Below are 19,135 nucleotides of genomic sequence, written 5' to 3' on the forward strand. Positions count from 1 at the left end.
AGTGTATAATTTATTTTCTACTTTTTAGTGCATTATTACATAAAAGCTTGTTATTAAAACGTTTTTTTATGAATTTTTTTTCAGTACTTTACATGTTTTATTTACAATAGTTACATGACTAAAAACCATTGTCAAGATTATAGCTAAAGTTTCAGTAAAGTATTATGGGATGGCGCAGTCTAGTGGTAAAGAACTAGACTGCTGACACGACTAAAAACCATCGCGCCGCCTATTGAACGTGATGACACGCTTTTAACGTAGAGCCCCCCTCGCTCCACGCCCAACACGGCCGTGATGACGTGTGTGGATAGAACTGCCTACTAATTCGGTCCAAATTTTAATTAATTCATAAAAAATTAATTAGGCGACCAATTAAGTCAAATTGAATGTCACAATGCATTGTCTTCATGTCTTGACCCACTTACCAACTAAGAACTGTACCTGTCAGTTGGAAGTGCCATGCAATTTCACACGGGCGTTTCGATCTAGACAGACAGATAGACAGAGGAAGTGAGTTAAATAAAAGCTTGTAAAATCGGATTATGTATAAAGGTCGCTATCAGAGCGAGAAGACTCTGCATGATTTTAGATTCAGCACAAAAACAAAATATGTCAAATAAACTATGTGTATGATTCAAAGTAGCTGAGCTTACAGAAACTTTAAAGAAATAATAAAATAATATAAACCGGGTTTAGCAACAAAAATAGGCGAGCACCTATTTTTGTCTATTAAGTTTTTCATGTAGCTTATTAACTTCTAGTAAAGGTATTCAATACATAATATAGCAACCCACGCTTTTCTTTTTAATTCTTTATATAATAGTTAATCACTCTTTATTTAAAGAAAATCAAATATTTTCTCCTTTTATTTAGTGCATTGTTGCGTTAGAGCTTATTATTAAACCGTTTTTACAAATTTAATTTGCTTCCTCTGTTATGCTTTTGTCGTGTTTCATCATGTATCTGTCGAGCAAAATTATAACCGATGCTAACCGACCAATTTTTCTGCAACTTGGCACTTGGGTCAAGACCCTATGATAATGCAATCTGCAATTGGATGCTTAATTGATTTTTTTTAGAATTAATTAGTTTCCTATATAAAGTACTATTTTCCGCTCAATTATATGCACATTTTTCTTGTTCATCTAATGTGCAATTGTTTTTAGTCATGCAATTCTATTGTATTAAAAATTATTAAGTACTAGCCTTCTAGGCTCTCATTGGCTTTTGTGCGAAACCTATCTGTAAAGGGCCATAATTTATTAATCATTATATACCCGTCTATGCCCGGTTTTTGGGAATATATTAAATTTTAAATTAATCTCTCTCCTCTCCTTGCATTTCTACGTCTAAAAAAATCCACAGAAACACAAAAAAAACCTAACCTTAACCCTAACCCTCACTGCAAACTCAACCACAAACATAACGATAAACAAAAACATCACCACATCCACAAACATAAACTTTTTACCCTACCCATACTTATGCGCCTAAAAAAAAAACAACCACAAAAACCTTAAAAATAAACGCAAACATAAACACGAACCCTAACTTTCACCACAACCTCAACCACAAACATAAACCCTAACCCTCACCACAACCTCAAACTAAACATAAACGCAAACGTAAACCGAACAATCAAAAACACAAACACTAATTTGAAATTGTTTTCTAATGATATTTTAATTTTTAATACCACGCAAAGGGAAGTATTTTGTACATTTTATTAGGTAAAATAATTTTTGTGACGGATAATAAATGTAGGCTAATTTAGTTTATTGCACTTAACTTTAATGAAAACGTTAAGTTGTAAAATGAACACGGAGCCAAAGTACACATCACAAGTCGCCGAAGGACGAGCCCGATTTGATATTAGTGGACGATTATGGCATTTATGGTAGCCCGCCGTGTCGTCTCCCAATTTCTAATATGACAGAGACTGCTCTAACCTCCTTCCACGGCAACAACGATACTACACTTAAACTTCACATTCTTGCTTACCACGTCATAAACTCAGCATCTTTTATGTATGCAAATCCTTTCGCAACACACGTAATCTCGTACCACTGCGATATTCTAATACCATTCATAACTGTACACCTCAAGCAAATATCTTTAGCTAAGAATGTGCTTATTATAATCGTCTTTAATAATGCATGTAGCGGATTTTTTTTCTTCTGTGCCCTTATGGAGCAAAATAACTGACGTTAACGATGCAGTTTTAGTAGGCATTTGAATTTTATATATATATATATATATATATATATATATATATATATATATATATATATATATATATATATATATATATATATATATATATATATATATATATATATATATATCCTAAGATAAACTTTTTTTTTCACTTATACAGTTTTAATTATTTTATTTTTAAATATCTTTATCTCGATTTCTGCTTCAGAATGATAAATAATAAAATAGTAAATGTAAACATTCTTTATAGATCTAGAAAGTTCTAAGTTCTATGGATGCTGTATTGCTTCGAAGCTGAACGCGCAAAAATATCATGGCGGAAATGAGGTCGCCTATACGGCCTATGCAAATATTTGAACAACTTAAAACAATTTGAAATTTCACTGAATTTATTCAGAAAGTGGGCGCTAACACTCCTAGTGTTATAATGCACGAGTCTGCCAAAAAAAAAAAAATGAACCCGATCCGTTCAGGCATTTGAATTTCCATTAAAGAAAAAGCCAGACATCCGCAGACATTATATATACAGATTGGTAGGATTTTTTTAGACCCCCCCCCCTCCACACACACTTAACGCCACCCATATCGCATTACGGGGTTAGGCTTCATGGTAGGTAAGCCATTGATCACATTGTAACAAAAAACAAAAACACTATAGATGAGAAGAATCTATAGGCATACTTTAGATTTATTGTAGTGTTAAAAATCCGTTTTTTCTTGATTATTTATTTTATTAAAAAAAAAAAACACAACGGGCCTAGACGAGAATCTAGATCTAGAATGAATATGTGGCCGTAAAATCAGGAAAATATATTTAAAAGGGAGTGATGAACGAAAAAATCTTAACATGCGAGCGTATACGGGTCGCGGTCCTAGTCTTGGGGATGAAAAAAAACTTTTTAAACAAAGATTCATTAATGCTTATAACCTTGACCTTCGTGGTACAGATGGTCCGATCGGTTAGGCTTGCCAGTTAGCCAAGCTAATTTTTCCGTTTGATAAACTGAACATTACAAAAATACTGCAAAATCTAATAATGAAATGTGCTAATTTCAAAAATTAAACTTTCATTGACTGAATATGTGACCGCCATATATTTTATTTTACAATCGCTAATAATTTATCCAATATTTGTTGAAAATCATAATGCCTAGTTCGACTCACAAACTTGAGTTCAAGATAAATTGGTTCGAAGTTTAATTTTGTTTGAAAATCTGGCAATATCACCGGCACCGGCACCTTAAACTCTGGTAAATAGTAGCCTGTCAGAGATAGAGTATTTCTTTTCTGGTAGGCTAGGACGCCGTAGTTCCAAGTGTGATTAGCATTGTGTACGAGTGTACATTTTAAAACATTACTTCACAGTCACACTAGGTGAGCACCGTAAATTTGTAAATTATCCTATTTCTAATAATTTCCCCGACTCAGTCCTTTCTGACTCAATAATCAGTTCATGCGCTCGCCTCATCTCGTCTGGTCCTGGAGTGGATGCTGATTATTAATTTAAATTAGTAATCCATCGTTATGGGTACGTACGTAAATTCCGCCTCACTAAGAAGAAATCTAGTTATACTGTGTACATCGTAAAATTTCAATAAGGATCTAGATCTAGATAAGCCAAAATTGTCTAATTTAGTATTGAATTGTTTGGGGGAGGGGGGGGGGGGTAATAAAATGAAAAATCATATTAAAAATAAGGGAGTTAGCCCAGGCTACTGGTAGTAACCAACACCAGTCCTACTAGATTCTAGATCTACAAGCCTCACTCTAATTTCTAGCCGCAAATTATTCAAAATTACATTCCAATACTGGAGATCTACTAACAACGTAACTCACCTATTTTTGGTAAAGACACAATAAAACTAGGCTAGAAATCTAGATGTAAAGTACAGGAGTGTGGTCATAGATCTAATAACACTGCGCGTAACCGTGCAATTTTTTTTTTCATTTTTTGGCATATCATAGCTTTATATGTGTCCCTGCGATTTTGTTTTCAGGAAATTTTTTTTTTAAATTTAGAACCTACGTGGTACTCACTGTCTCTTTTTACACTACCCCATGATGAAGTGACGTAGCTTTGGATAAGCGCAAAACTTGAACCAATCAATAGTTAGCTAAAAGGTTAACATTAAAAAAAGCTTCTACTCGAGTAGATATAGGCCTATCCAAAGCTCACCATAAATATGTTAATGATGTTCTCTTTAGGTGTCTGCAGATAAACTATTAGACTAGCTATTTCTAGTGAATGTAAAATAAAATATATAGGCCTAGACTAATTGTCAAATATTCAGTACATGAAAGTTTAATTTTCAAAATTTAATTTTTTTTTTATGTTCAGCTTATCAAACGGTAAAATTAGTTTGGGTAAAGTGGCAAGCATAACCATCTGTTCCACGAGGGTCAAGGTTATAAGCATTTGTGAATCTTTGTTTAAAAAGTAATTTTTTTTCACCCCCAAGACTAGTTCTCTTAAATTCTATTCCTAGGATTACAAAATGTCACTTGTGGTTACTCTAAAATGGTTGCGTAAGCTATTTTTAATAATTCATTTCAATAGGCCTACAATTATCAATGTTATTTTTATATGACAACCCAATCAAAATGGGCTGGAGGATATTTGTATTTTTAAAAATTTAATACAGCTTTATTAAAATAGATAGGCCTAAATAAGTAAACAGGTAGCCTACACGTTTCATCTAAATCTAGGTATCCACCCACTATGGAATTTATAAAGAATATTACTTAAAACTGTACTAATTAAGGCCTGTAGTTTAAGTTTTAAAAATAAGAATTTGGCAGATCGTATTGTTATAGGGTGTGGGGAAATTGCGAGACGCGAAAAGCGAAATGGCGAGACGGGAAAATGCGAGAAGGTAATGCGAGACATACCTGCGGAATCAAGGGTAAATAGCGAGACACTTTTTGCGAAAAAAGTTTTTTTCATTTTTTTCCATCTTTATTTATTTAAATTATTTTTTTGTTTTGTTTTTAAAAAAAACGAGCATTTAGCCATACCCTTTAACACGAGTGTTGTATGTTGTTATTTTTTTATCTAGATACTAAGAAGATAGATATATCTATATCTAGATCTATCTATTTAAAAATCCCAACATCGTTGCTGTGCTACTGCCATCGCCCGCTCTTGTTAGCGAGAGGAAAATCCCGTCTCAGTCGGCATTAATTTAAAAATCTAGCCCGCTCATGTTTATACAAACGTGAGGTGTGTCATTGTGAATTGGTATAATCTTGTCAGCAGGAGAGATATTTTGCAACATCTATTTATGGATTTTTGTACTTGCAAAAAGTCATTTATGGAAGACCCAAAATAACACCACCACCAAAACCAAAAAATTCAGATAAGTTCAACTTGGTTTTAAAAATATTTGAAGTAGGCCCATAGCTTACGATGTAGCACGAGCAACTGATAATATCGGTGACGTCACTTTATTTTTTCCCCAAACAGTAAGTAAGAGAAAAAAAACTGGGGGCATTGAGAGTTCATAAAAGCTTAGGAATAAGCAACACATAAGGGAGGGTTAATCTAGTCCTCACCTTCACATAGGGCAGTAATCGCATACTTAATTTGATGTTATTTTTCTAACTTATTTATGGAAATAATAAATTATATATATATATATATATATATATATATATATACAATTAATTAATAAATAATATTATAACATCTATTTATGGATTTTTGTACTTGCAAAAAGTCATTTATGGAAGACCCAAAATAACACCACCACCAAAACCAAAAAATTCAGATAAGTTCAACTTGGTTTTAAAAATATTTGAAGTAGGCCCATAGCTTACGATGTAGCACGAGCAACTGATAATATCGGTGACGTCACTTTATTTTTTCCCCAAACAGTAAGTAAGAGAAAAAAAACTGGGGGCATTGAGAGTTCATAAAAGCTTAGGAATAAGCAACACATAAGGGAGGGTTAATCTAGTCCTCACCTTCACATAGGGCAGTAATCGCATACTTAATTTGATGTTATTTTTCTGACTTATTTATGGAAATAATAAATTATATATATATATATATATATATATATATACAATTAATTAATAAATAATATTATAACATTTATGGGAAAATTCGGAAAAGTCACAACCGTGATACAAGAGCTTGTGCTTAGATTTATATGGTAAAAAAAGCTAGGAAAAAATCGTAGGCGGCGGCTATAATACAAAATTTCTATGCAACAATAGAAAATATGTTTGCGGTGGCAGCGGATCCGGGCACGGCGATCTTCAAAGACGGTAAATCAGGCGGCCTCGGCGTTCCACACAAAAGACAGAAGTTGATCTATCGTCGGCGGTATTTCCGTCAGTTTCGAACAAGGTGGTATTCTAAGTCGACACAAAATATGGGGGGAGTTGACAAATCATCAGTATGTCTAGCGACGGAAAAATCGGAAGTTTTAACAATGTAAACGAAACGTCTTTGAAGTCTGGACCAAATACCACTGAAAATCGGGTGCGGTAAATTTTTCGCAGAAATCTTCGCATTTCAACACCACCCAGCGTAAGTATCGGCTTGTGGTAAAATGCGAGACAAAAAAGTCACGTGACCGACCGTTTTCGCGCCCTTCTCGCATTTTCCCGCCTCGCCATTTCGCTTTTCGCGTCTCGCAATTTCCCCACACCCATTGTTATATGATCATAAATGTCATCTTTAATTAAGTTTTGTCTTCTTGATGGTTCATATTTTGTGTAACCAAAGATTCTACGCATTCACATACACTTTTTTGCCACCACTCAATCTTATGAAGAGTGTTCATGCCTATATTTTAGTAATTAATCAAGTATGGTTAACTTAAGCTTTCATCTAATATTTTCGGTTAGGGTTTATTTTTTTAATAAAGGGTTTTGATATATAATAATTTTTAACCATTGTTTCATTGGCCAATAGTATTTATAGTAACATCAATTCTACTTTGTAATGTTTATTTATACAAACCCACTGTTAGTATTAAATTATGAGATCATAAATTAAAATAAATTGAGCTCACTTTCCACTAATGTTTATTGCTAAATTGAATAAATGTTTATTGGGGTTACTGTTTTCTTCCACTCACAACATTATCAGCTACAATAATAGAGTATTTTCATTTTGAAGGTCTGCGTTTGCTATTTAACTAGTGTCATGGTCAATATAAACATTTTAGTAATAATCATTTATTTTTATTGCAGTAGTAGAAAGTTAATGTTGTACTCTTTTCTTTCTGTTTTCTAGACGTCCTAGGAATGGCTAGTTTTGTTAAAGATCTGATGAGGCAATATGATGAAGCCTATCCAACTGCAGGTATACTTTTCATCATTTGTCACTCAAATTGAACATTGGTGGGGGAGGGTTATTAAGACAAGGCTAAATAACTTAAGTATTAATATAACACATAGCATTTTTACAAAATTAATATTGGTGTAAATTCCATTAACAGATGTTTAAGCTTATCAGAGACCACTGCAGCGGTAGTTCAATTATAAAGCCTGATATTTAAAATTAAGGCATTTACCTATTTGAGTTTTATAGGATAGAGTAACTAACACAATGAGATAGAACAATCTATATATATAATTCTCTTCTTGGATACCCTAGAAAACACCAAGCTGTAAGCGTGCCTGGCAGCCCCCTCACTTCCTCTCTTAGCATGTCCCTACCACCCCCGCATGGTCTGGTGAGCTGTGGTTCACGCAAAATGTTTACAATCGTAGTGACGGCTATTAAGGGCAGATAATTTAAGTTTGAAACAATTTTAAACTTAGGGGAGGTAACTAAAAGAAGGCTGCTTTCACGGGGAGGTGGTTTGTCCTTAACGACATACTGATAGTGTTTTTTAAAGCAAATATTTTCAGTGTCAGCTTTGGTACTGTCGAATTCACAAATTATGAATTACTGAAAAGTAGAAAATACAACAAATAAATAGCGGCATATGATATGCCGCGGGTCGGCTCGTTATTATATATTATAAATAAGACAGTTGCATTGCTTGTTGAGCTAATGAGTATCAATACCTTAGTTAAAAATGCATTTTATTTTATTTACAGTTATGTCTAGCTGCTAAAATTGTTTTAGTGTTTGTGTAATTTTAAAAATTTTATTCTGAAAAGCTAAGTGTTTTATTTTGCCAAGTTACATTACCAGTGTCAAGCAAAGGTTGTAAAGATTTATAATAAATAGTTAGTTCTGTGGTTCTTATCTTCATGGGAGCTATTTTAAATTAATAGTACATGCTGAAGTGAGTGCTACATGTATTTATCACTAAGTGGACTTTGACCTGACATAGTTTTTTTTTTACCTTGATTGTAAGTAGGCTTATTTGTTTGAGACATTGTCCGAAAATAGGTTTGATAACTTTTGATAAGCTATCACCTTTTAAGCTCTTCTTGTGGAGCATTTGGCATTTATGATGTGCTATATATTTCTCAGCTGTTTTGTCGACCTACATTCAGTTTCTTGCCCTATTTTAATCTGGTATTTTGACATAGTTTAAGTTCTTTAGTTCTTAGCATTAGTGCTGATATGGTTGAGTTCAAAATGTTGTCTTATGTCTATGATAAAAAAGTTTTGCTGTGAATAATTGATTTGTAAATTTTGAGATTATCAATCAATTTTATCTGTATGTATCAGGATTTTATAAAGTCTCCAATTGCCAAAAATTGCTGAAGTGAAGAAAATTTTTTAAACCAATCCTTTTCTTGTTGTATTTAGGTGCATATAAATTAGATTAAATTGTAATGTTGGCATATTCCAAATTGGCTGATTTTTTAATTTCTCATTCCAGGGTGGCATTATTAGGTTCATATATGGCAGTTGTGCTGAAGTTTACATAGCCATTAATTATATATGTCGAGGGTATAGAAGACAAACACAGTATGTCCACTTTTTTTCAAAGTTGATGATAGTGTATATTCGTATAGTCATGAACATGAGCTTCTAGAGCACAGTGGTAAAATGTCCAAAATCGATACCAATCATTGCATAAAACACAAAACACGATTATAGTACCTTTCTTTTAGGAACTTCAACAGAGCACATATGTAGTATTGGACAAATAACATCTGTGCATTAGAAATGTTTGTGATTTATTTCGTCAACTGGACATACTGCAAAAATAAGATGGCCACCAAACCACGCCACCAAACGGTTTCATAATGATCAACTCACTGAAACAGTTGGCCCTGATCAACACATTGAAACAGTTGGCCCTGATCAACACATTGAAACAGTTGGCCTTGATCAACTCACTGAAACAGTTGGCCCTGATCAACACATTGAAACAGTTGGCCCTGATCAACTCACTGAAACAGTTGGCCCTGATCAACTCACTGAAACAGTTGGCCCTGATCAACTCACTGAAACAGTTGGCCCTGATCAACACATTGAAACAGTTGGCCCTGATCAACACATTGAAACAGTTGGCCCTGATCAACTCACTGAAACAGTTGGCCCTGATCAACACATTGAAACAGTTGGCCTTGATCAACACAATGAAACAGTTGGCCTTGATCAACACGGAATAGCTGGGTCTCATCAGTTGGTCCAACTGTACTTTGAAAATACTAATTCATATCAATTAGTTCATTCAGCTATCGCTAATGAATTAACAACTGGCTCTACTGAAACAGCTTGCTCTAATCAGATCGTCCATGTGTACTTTGAAATGATGAATTCGTGTAAATCTAGTGATTCAGCAATCACACATGAATTAACAGCAGGCTCAAATGTTGTAGATGCTTTAAGCTTTGATCCAAATTTGATTAACCAACTGGACCCAATAACCACAAATACAATTAAGCAGATTGAAACAGCTGCTAGCCTCAATCAGTCGAACCTGCGCGATGAGCATGGAAATGTTGCAGATACCAACAACGAAAAAATTAGGAGAAAAAGCAAAGGGGAATCTGAAAATGGAAACGGTAAATCAGACAAAAGACACGCAATGATGGTGTGTTGTACATTACCAGAAATTGCAAGACGGTTCCTGCTAAATATCCTAAAACAATCGATTGCAGAAAATGTGTAGATTCAATTGCAACTCTATCTGACAATGATCGGCATAAGATCTGCAAAGTATATTATATTCTTCCAAGTTGTATTTGTGTGCAACCTTGTTCTAGAAAACCTACCAAAAAGCAGCGACCCAAGTCCAGATTGAAAGAAAAAGAAACAGAAAAGTCGTGCATATTTATTAAACTCGAATGGTAATACAAACACAAGAGCTAGTCTGCAAAACGATTTCATTTTCTTTAAGGAGTGTTTACTCAGCATTGGCAGGAAAACAGGGTTTTGGAGCCTTCGTAGGAGCTGATAAAAGAAAAGGACGACCAGCACCAAATCAACTATTGGAATATATTGCGCAACACATCCGTAATCATATTAACAGTTTTCCAAAAGTTCTGCCACATTACTGTATAAAAAATTTAAAATATAGTACTTGTCACCAGACCTGAACACATGGCAAATATACAGACTCTACTGAAACGACTACTGCACATGTCTGAACCTTCAACCAGTAAAAGAGCACAAATATAGACACGTCTTTACCCATGAGTTCAATCTGAGATGTTTTAAACCAAAAAAAGATCAATGTTCTGTTTTGGGACTTATTACCATCATGGGATCAACTTAAACTAAGTGAAAAGGAATCATTTTAGGAAAAGGTTATTGAAAAGCAACGTGCTTGCGATGACAAATCTTACATTGCTGTTACTTTTGATCTGCAAGCTGTATAAGTGACACCACACGCTGGTCATCCTCAGATATACTGCCCTTCTGTAAAATTCTCAGTTAATATTAATCGTGTTCACATAATAATGTGCACTATTTTACAGACGGTCTAGAACATTGAAATTCAGTTTTCTCCTATTTCATATTTTTCGGACATGTGTTTGTCTTCTATACCCTCAACATATATTAAGACTTGTTATATTATGTCAATATCTGTCTTTGGTTGTTTTTTTTAAAAATTGAGTATTTGTGGACATGTTTGCCAATTGTTCATGTATCTTAATTGTATCTTTCAGACCCTCGGACAAGGAACTGGTTTTTGGTGTCAGACTGCCCATATCCTGTATGGATTCTAACATTCCTGTACTTGGCCATGGTGGCTCTAGGCCCTCGTCTTATGCGTGACCGCAAGCCATTGTCTCTGCAGTGGTTTATGGTTATTTATAACCTGGGTCTCGTCGGCCTGTCCATATACATGTTTGCAGAGGTAATTTGTACATCAAATTTGTGTTGTGGGGCTCCTTACATGACAATTTTTCTTTGAAATGACATTTTACATTTTTGTCACCAGTGTTTCAACAAAAATACAATGTAAACATTGAAAAGCATATCCAAGTTGAATGTAGTTCCAAATACAATTCCAAATTTATAGAGTTTAAAGCTGAAATTATGTTTTCCTACATACCTAATTACTATCATGTACAAATTCAAAAAAAAGTTGCATAATACATTTTATATAAAGAGGTTATAGAATGTGGTAGTGCACTTGCAATGTACAGCCCTTGTGTAGTTTAAAGATACACTTGTTCTTTAATGGTCAGACTAGTAGGACAAAACCTTGTTATGCACAGTGTTAAAAATGAATTCTTGTATTAAGTATTATATTATATTTACTTTGTTGTTAGAAAGTAGTTTGTATCCATCAGTTCACTCATGATTGTTTGTTGTTAAACTTCATATCTTGTTCTCCCTCTCCATCAGATCCTTCTCAGTGTATGGGATGCCGGATATGACATGGTGTGTGCCAGTTACAATAAGGATTCCATCACTAACCCAAAGGAACTGAGGGTAGGCAATTTTTTTTTTTTTTAATTTTTTTTTTTGCATGTTAGTCTAGTCAGTTGTGTAAAAGATGCATGCTGATCTGCTGAAATCTTTGCTACAAAATGAGATCTTTTTGACCAAATATGAACAGCTAATGAGATTTTTCAATCACATTTGTTTAGCGCAAAGCAGGGCAGAATGTTTGTATCGAAGTTTGGTAGGAATCATCTTTTTTTATAGCCCTTCTTTTTTTTTTCATCTAGGTAGCCAAAGTGCTCTGGTGGTACTTCTTCTCTAAAGCTATTGAGCTCTTGGACACTGTGTGCATGATTGCACGCAAAAAGTTTGAGCAAGTTACATTTTTACATTGGTTTCATCATGCTAGTATGCTTAACATCTGGTGGTGGACGATGATGTTTATACCAGGGGGAATGTGTAAGTAAATGGTTTGATCCTCATTTTTTGTTTACATTTTCAGGCAATTTTTCAATGAAAAAGGAATTTTTTATATATTAAACCTGAGTTAATTTTAGGTGCTGTTTTAGAAATGCAGAAATAGCTCTAGTTTTTTTATGTTGATATTCCTAAATAAATATCCTTCCTGGTCAATAATGAAAGGATTGGTTGGGATTGAGGCCAAGGTTTATAGTCACACAATAATTAATGCCATGTGTGTCCTTCTATTGCAATAAATACAAATAATTTGACAAATAATTGTGTTTCTTCTATACTTAAACAAAAGTACAAGGCATAAGCATTTTGGATGATGTAATTACTTTCTTGCAATTTTTGGCTACCAGATATGGGCATAATTTTCTTTTTTTTGTTTCCCAAAAACTGATCAGTTACCATGTATTTGAATATTAGTATGTTTTACAAAATCTAATTGTTGTAGTCTCTAAATTGAAGGCCATATTTTTCAATAACTTGGAGTATGTCATCATTATGGGAAAATATTTTAGCCCTGCGATTACTTTTTATAGGATTGCTCTCTCTCTTCCGTGGTTAAACTTACGTAACCAAAACCTAACAATTTGAAACTGTACATTTTTTGTTTTTTTAACTTAACTTGTTTTCTTAGCTTTAAGGATTTGCTTCTTTTTTAATTTTATATTATGTAACATTAAATTTTTCACTGCTTATAATTTCAGCTTGGTTTGGTAGCTGCATGAACTGTCTCGTCCACGTAGTAATGTACTTATATTATGGTCTCTCTGCCATTCCATCACTCAGAAAAAAATTATGGTGGAAGCGATACATCACTCGTTTTCAGTTGGTGAGTAAGACTTAATTTCTAGTGTAATAAGTAGTTGATATTTAACTTACAGCTTTTTAATATCATTTCATTCTAAATTGTTTTATAATTGTAAAACATTTTCATTTTATTTTTCAGCTCCAGTTTTGCATCACCTTTACTCATACTGTAAATTCCATCCGTGTGGGTTGTGATTTCCCACGTTGGGGTCAGAACCTTCTAGCTGGGTATATGGTAGCCATGCTCATCCTCTTTGGTAACTTTTACATGCAAGCTTACATCAGGCGAGGCAGCAAGGAAAATACAATCTCACCCTCAGCCACTGAAGAGAGTGTCAGTGCCTTCAATGCGAAGAAACTGCAGCAGTCAAATGGGGAAGTAGAAACTAATGGACATGGTCCACGTGCCAAAGTAGAATAAAAAATTTAAACAGTTTAAAAAAGCACCTGCTTGACTGATATCGTCTTGGGAGGAGGAACTATTGTGTTGAAAAAAAGACAGTCAAAATTTAAAGCAAATTCAAATCCGTTGTATTGAGAACAACTTCAAAATGTGTAGTAAATAACCATCTATTATAATAAGCGTAGAGAATTGATATAAATTGTTTGGATAAGTATCAATATAGTCAAAGTAATCTATAAAAAATATTTTGCTCATTGTTGGGGATTTTTTTTTGGGGGGGGTAGAGGATGCTAAATTATTCATTTTATGTTTTTTCAATTTCATTCTGGCAACATTGTGTAAATAATATGAATACACACAAGAATTATATCGAATGTTTGTCCCCTCTTTAGACATTATCATTTATGCAGGCTAGTGTTGACTTATCTATTTAATTTATAAGGATTCTAATAACTTTTTAGTAAATGCTTGCTATTGGGTTGTTTTTTTTTTAAATATCTGATTATATAAGACATTTTCGTCTTAATCCATTTTCTTAGCCAAAAAATTTTTTTAATACTTTTGTTAAAAATTGGTCTTCAGGCAATATTTTAAACTTTCTGTACAGTAACTTTTAGGAGTTGCTCTTTACATCCTAGATGTAGTTTGATTTTTTTTTTTAGTTTTTAACCAACTGCAATCAAAACCATTTATATCTAGAAAATACACAATTCATCTGTACTGAGATTATTATCTGGATTTTATTTTATAAGTTAATCTTGATTATGACACCATTTATTATATTTGTAACTTTTGTTAACAAATGTTAAAGGTCAGAGCATCTTTTAAGTGGAACTAGAACACTTTTTTTTTAAATAGAACATTTCATATATTGCATTTTTAAAAGAATTTTTTTTTTATGAAACTGGTAATGGTTAATTTTGGTGCACAAACAGTGTTTCTAGGTCACAAGAAATATGGATATAATCATTTAACCTGTACATTTTGATTGAGGTGTTGCCAAGATCGTAATGAAAAATCTTTAGTACAGTTGGTAGTTTCAGAAAATAAAAGATGCATTAAAGGTATGTCTTTTTAAGACTCCCACCTTTTTAATCTTTCATTCATAGTCATCTGCCATACAGTATTTTAGAAATTTATACAGTCTTACGGGCACATAAATATTTATATACTTAGTGTTATTTAAAAGGTTTTCCCCCACTTTATTTATATTGCTCCCAACATGTTTTAGTTGATTTTTGTTGATAGTGCGAATGATGAATTGATTTCTTGTCTGAGAGTCATCATTATATGAAGTGCTGAAAGTTTTATTTGTTAAAACCAGGGATTTGTTTTTAAAAGGTTAGTCAGAATGAGTTTTAGTGAAAGTTTTATTTTGGCTTAAAAGTGGCTAGTGTGTTTTTGTATACAGAAGCACCTGTTTAAAAATATATATATATATATTTAGAGTACTTTTAGTAAATTCCATTTTTTGCTTGAAGGTGTTAAAAGAAAATATTACTTTTTTTAAACAGGCAGTATGGTGCAGTTTAAAAATACATTTTGCACATTTGGTTACTTTTCATAATAGGTTTGATATTATACACATTTCAATTTGATATTTCCTGGATAGTTGAAACAAATCATTCTATTGAAACATGTTAGTTACAAAACATAATTTTAATAGCTGGTTTTGGTTTGGTATGTTCAGAAATTAAGGAAACCTGGCTCAGAAATGAACCAATGTTTTTCAAGTGCATAATTAACTTATTTTAAACCTTCTTTATAGGAATAAACTTAGCATTTATAAACTTAAGTCCATGGTTGATTTATTAAAGTTTGAATAAGGGCATGCTGATTGTTACAGGTATTTGTGTTCACAAGTACAGGTTCATACAGATTTTGAGTTTTTTAATTTGTTGAAGATTGTTAAAATTAATATTTTTATACTCTTGTGAAGCTTCTTCAAGTGAATGTTTTTATTACTGTGCAATGTTTTAGTACATTGAGTATGTGAAATACTTCTTTGAAACCTCAATGTTCATATTTGTTTTCATGCTGGATTCTTTTAGTACTTATTTAGTTACACCGGTGGTATTTAGAAACTCCCACATATTAGCTCATTCTGTCCTGCTCAGCTACTTAAGTCATAGAAAAGGGCTTTTGTGATTTTTTTTTTTTTTAATTAAAAACATTTAATTTAGGGTTTTGTTTTAATGGTAGAGTGGATTGAAGTTGCATAAGTAAAAAATTAACATTGTTTTAACTTTGAGCACATCAGGTAGATGAATATTTCTAGTTGTATTTTTTTAGTACACCTGGTCATTTTCAAGAAAATGTGTAATAAAGGTGTGATTATTTTAAAACTCTTTATATTTTATTTCATATTTTTGCGTTTATTTTATATTTTTTCCTGTCGCGTTTTGGCTAGTTAAGAAAACAATATAATTAGTGGGAATTTTTGGGCTTGATTTTAGAACGTCCCTACAGCAAAAATTGTATGAAAAGTGGGGAATAGATTTTATTTCATCTTCATTATGCTGAAAATTTTTTATTTAGTAAAGAACCCTTTTCAGAACTGATGGTCCATGTTACTGTGACGTCAGGAAATTAAGACATAGGGGTGTTCTAATGACACATTATACTTGTGTCACAGGAAAGCACATCCAACTTTACAATAAAGAACGAAGAGGAAGAAGACAACATAACTGCATTTAAAAAAGAAGCCGAAGTATTTTATTAATGACAATGTCCATATTTTATTTTTTTGTAATACATTGGTAACAACCATAAAGAGCTTACAAGGACATGCAATAACAGTTTTGAAATGCCCCGTTTGTTTGGACGGGGGCCATTCAAGACAAAACTACTGGTCAAATCCATTTTTGTATGGTAATTTTAAAAAATCTACGAAAGTGAATTTTAATTATTCATTTTAGTGAGTTGTTGCTGTTGCAAGAAACAAATATGTTACCATGAATCACAGAATATTCTGTACAGAAAAAAAAGCAACATTTCTAAAAAGTGACACTCATTCCTAGTAAACAAAATATAATGTTGAAGATAGAGGATTATGCTACAGCAGAAGAACAGAAAAACCTCAGTATCATACTGACTGCTTATTCCTAGATAATATTAATTTTTAAATAAACAATGTACAATAAAATAACCAATTAATTAAAGTTGTTTAATTACCACTAGAAACACTTATCAAATTTTCGAACCAGATTTACCACAAACAACCTCACTTACAAATACTTTCTGTTTAAGGCAAAGTAATAATTATAGTGAGTAACTTACCTTAAATGGCATTTGGTTATCACTAAAATAAAATAAAAATTATAGGCAAAGCATACATATTTAACAATAATCACTGAAATAATCTATGCTCAATAAATTGACCAACACTCACATCAAAATAAATCACAGAAAATATGCATAGCTAATTTAAAATATACTGAATGTATACTGTATTTTAAAAATGCGAAAAAAAAAATAGTACACTTTTCCCCCAAAACACAATTTGATTTAAATTGAGAAAAACCTCTAAAATATAAAATTGTTTGGGTACATCTTTAAAAGTGCAACCTCAACTGTATTGCGTTCAATACAGTGTCTTCAAACATGTAAAAGATGTGAAGAACAGATGGTCATTTAATAATTAAACAGCTAGATCTAATAGTCTTTAGGTTTTTAATAAAAAAATCAATACATACAATGCTTAAGTTAAAAGTGCTGCAGTTACCTGATAACTTGGCTGATTTAATTAAAAAAAACCTGCATCTGAGTGGAATACAATCATAATGCATTGAATTAAAGTTACAACGTAAAAAAAACTTGTAACAGATGGACTTGAAATTTTAATATTTTAGTCGATAAACACATCAAGTCAACTTAGCTATGAAATGACTTAGCAAACAGCTTGGTCGCTATGTATATTTTCAATTGACTTCAGCATTGATTGTCTTTGAACAAAAATTGAAATGGTAATATTATTATGAAGCACGCGCATGAGTTGTAAGTTTAAAATTTATGAAAAATAATAAAACTAATTAAGTCTTATTTTAACAATACAATGGGACCTTTCTTAGTTCAACTACAGACAAGAAATTGTTGAAAACAAAACAATGACATATAATCACATGATTAAGTTATAAACATTCAAAAAATGCATTCAAATAAGTACAGACATTTTGTTATAAATGATTGTCATACATTTTTTCCTTTCTTCTAGCAACCTCATTTAAACCAGTAAACAAAATCTTTATATCGAACAAGTTCTACATAAACTTAGTAACACAAATGGCTGAAGCATCAACACTAGTGCTGGGTATATGACTGGTGTATATGTACAAAGCAATAAACAATATTACACCTTGCTGTGAAAGCATTCTTCTTTACAAGACTATTTTATGTACAAAGCTATCATAATGGGAACAAAAAAACACAGGTAAATCTTGATAAATACTTCTCATCAATAATTTATAAATATTGTATTAAAAAAACAAATTGGCATAAAAAAACAAAGATTTTAACTAAAACAACATTTACTCTTTATATGTTATTGCATGTCTGCTATATATTATGCTTCAATAAGTAATTGAAATAAATGAAGGGAAATTTTGTTTCATATATCCTTGGTAAATAGATCTAGTTTTGAACTTTGAATGAGATGAATATTGAGATTTTCTTTTGATATAAAAATAAAGGCTAATCCACCATTTGTATACAGACTCTCCATTATATAAAAATGTACAAAAATTGTAGGTTCTAATTTTGAATTTCATGGGCATTGCACTTAAGCTGGTTATTCGTTTGCAAGAAATGTGTTTTTAAGCCTTATAGCCTAAACATGAAATTTTTTAAAATTCAAAGCACAAGAACTTGAACTTTCTAAAGTAAGAATTGAAAAGAAAAGGAATGTTCTGTATGAGTAATGAATGCAAATTTAGTTATTTTGTAATTTTCAAAAGCAATATTTTAAAATTATAAATATGCGTTCTTTGTTTAGAATTCCTGATGGATCATGGCTTTAAATCAATACAATAATAAATAGTTCTTGGTTATAGCATCTGATGTCATCTGACTTTGACTTATTTTGTTAAAAATTAAGGAAATAATATACAAATAATGGTTGAACAGATTTAGCAAAAATATTTTCAAAGCATTGCAGCTCGATGATACTATTATTATATGGTCCTAGTTTATGTCTTAATACTGTTTTTTCTTAATGTAATAATTAGTTTTTTTAAGCAATGGTAATGAATTAAAAGCATGTTTATATTTTTATTATTCTATTGAGGGATCTAGAAAATCTTAGCTTTGATTTGTGAACATGCAATTTTAAAAAAAAAAGTGTAAGAACCTGATGATATGAATTAATGAGTATGGAAAATAATGTGGATTTGAGTAGCACCATTATAATTAACTGTATTTTGGAAATCTTATGATTTCATTATGCTGTTTCTCTTTTTTTAAAAAAACAAACAAATAAACAA

The 19,135-nt window shown here is 32.1% G+C and overlaps 1 protein-coding gene across 3 annotated transcripts; it reads left to right on the top strand.

Moving 5' to 3' along the window:
• Positions 1 to 3,431: 3,431 nt before the first annotated feature.
• LOC131949946 (elongation of very long chain fatty acids protein 2) lies at positions 3,432 to 15,997 on the top strand. Of its 3 annotated transcripts, none has more exons than XM_059311910.1 (7): positions 3,432 to 3,467; positions 7,463 to 7,531; positions 11,254 to 11,444; positions 11,939 to 12,025; positions 12,265 to 12,436; positions 13,153 to 13,277; positions 13,395 to 15,997. In XM_059311910.1, the coding sequence occupies exons 2-7, from the start codon at positions 7,474 to 7,476 to the stop codon at positions 13,674 to 13,676; spliced, it is 915 nt and encodes a 304-aa protein (XP_059167893.1). In that variant the 5' UTR covers positions 3,432 to 3,467; positions 7,463 to 7,473; the 3' UTR covers positions 13,677 to 15,997. The 3 variants fall into 3 exon arrangements, with proteins under 3 accessions (XP_059167893.1, XP_059167892.1, XP_059167891.1); XM_059311909.1 differs by having other exon boundaries at positions 3,446 to 3,591; XM_059311908.1 differs by lacking the exon at positions 3,432 to 3,467 and adding an exon at positions 3,633 to 3,745.
• Positions 15,998 to 19,135: the final 3,138 nt, after the last annotated feature.

This window comes from Physella acuta, unplaced genomic scaffold (assembly GCF_028476545.2).
Source record: "Physella acuta isolate Inbredline_101_S28 unplaced genomic scaffold, ASM2847654v3 ptg000720l, whole genome shotgun sequence".
Taxonomy (NCBI): Eukaryota; Metazoa; Mollusca; class Gastropoda; family Physidae; genus Physella; species Physella acuta.

Coding starts and splice junctions, on each gene's coding strand:
- LOC131949946 (XM_059311908.1), top strand. Junction 7,532..11,253: donor TGAAGCCTATCCAACTGCAG/GTATACTTTTCA, acceptor TGTATCTTTCAG/ACCCTCGGACAAGGAACTGG. Junction 11,445..11,938: donor CCATATACATGTTTGCAGAG/GTAATTTGTACA, acceptor CCTCTCCATCAG/ATCCTTCTCAGTGTATGGGA.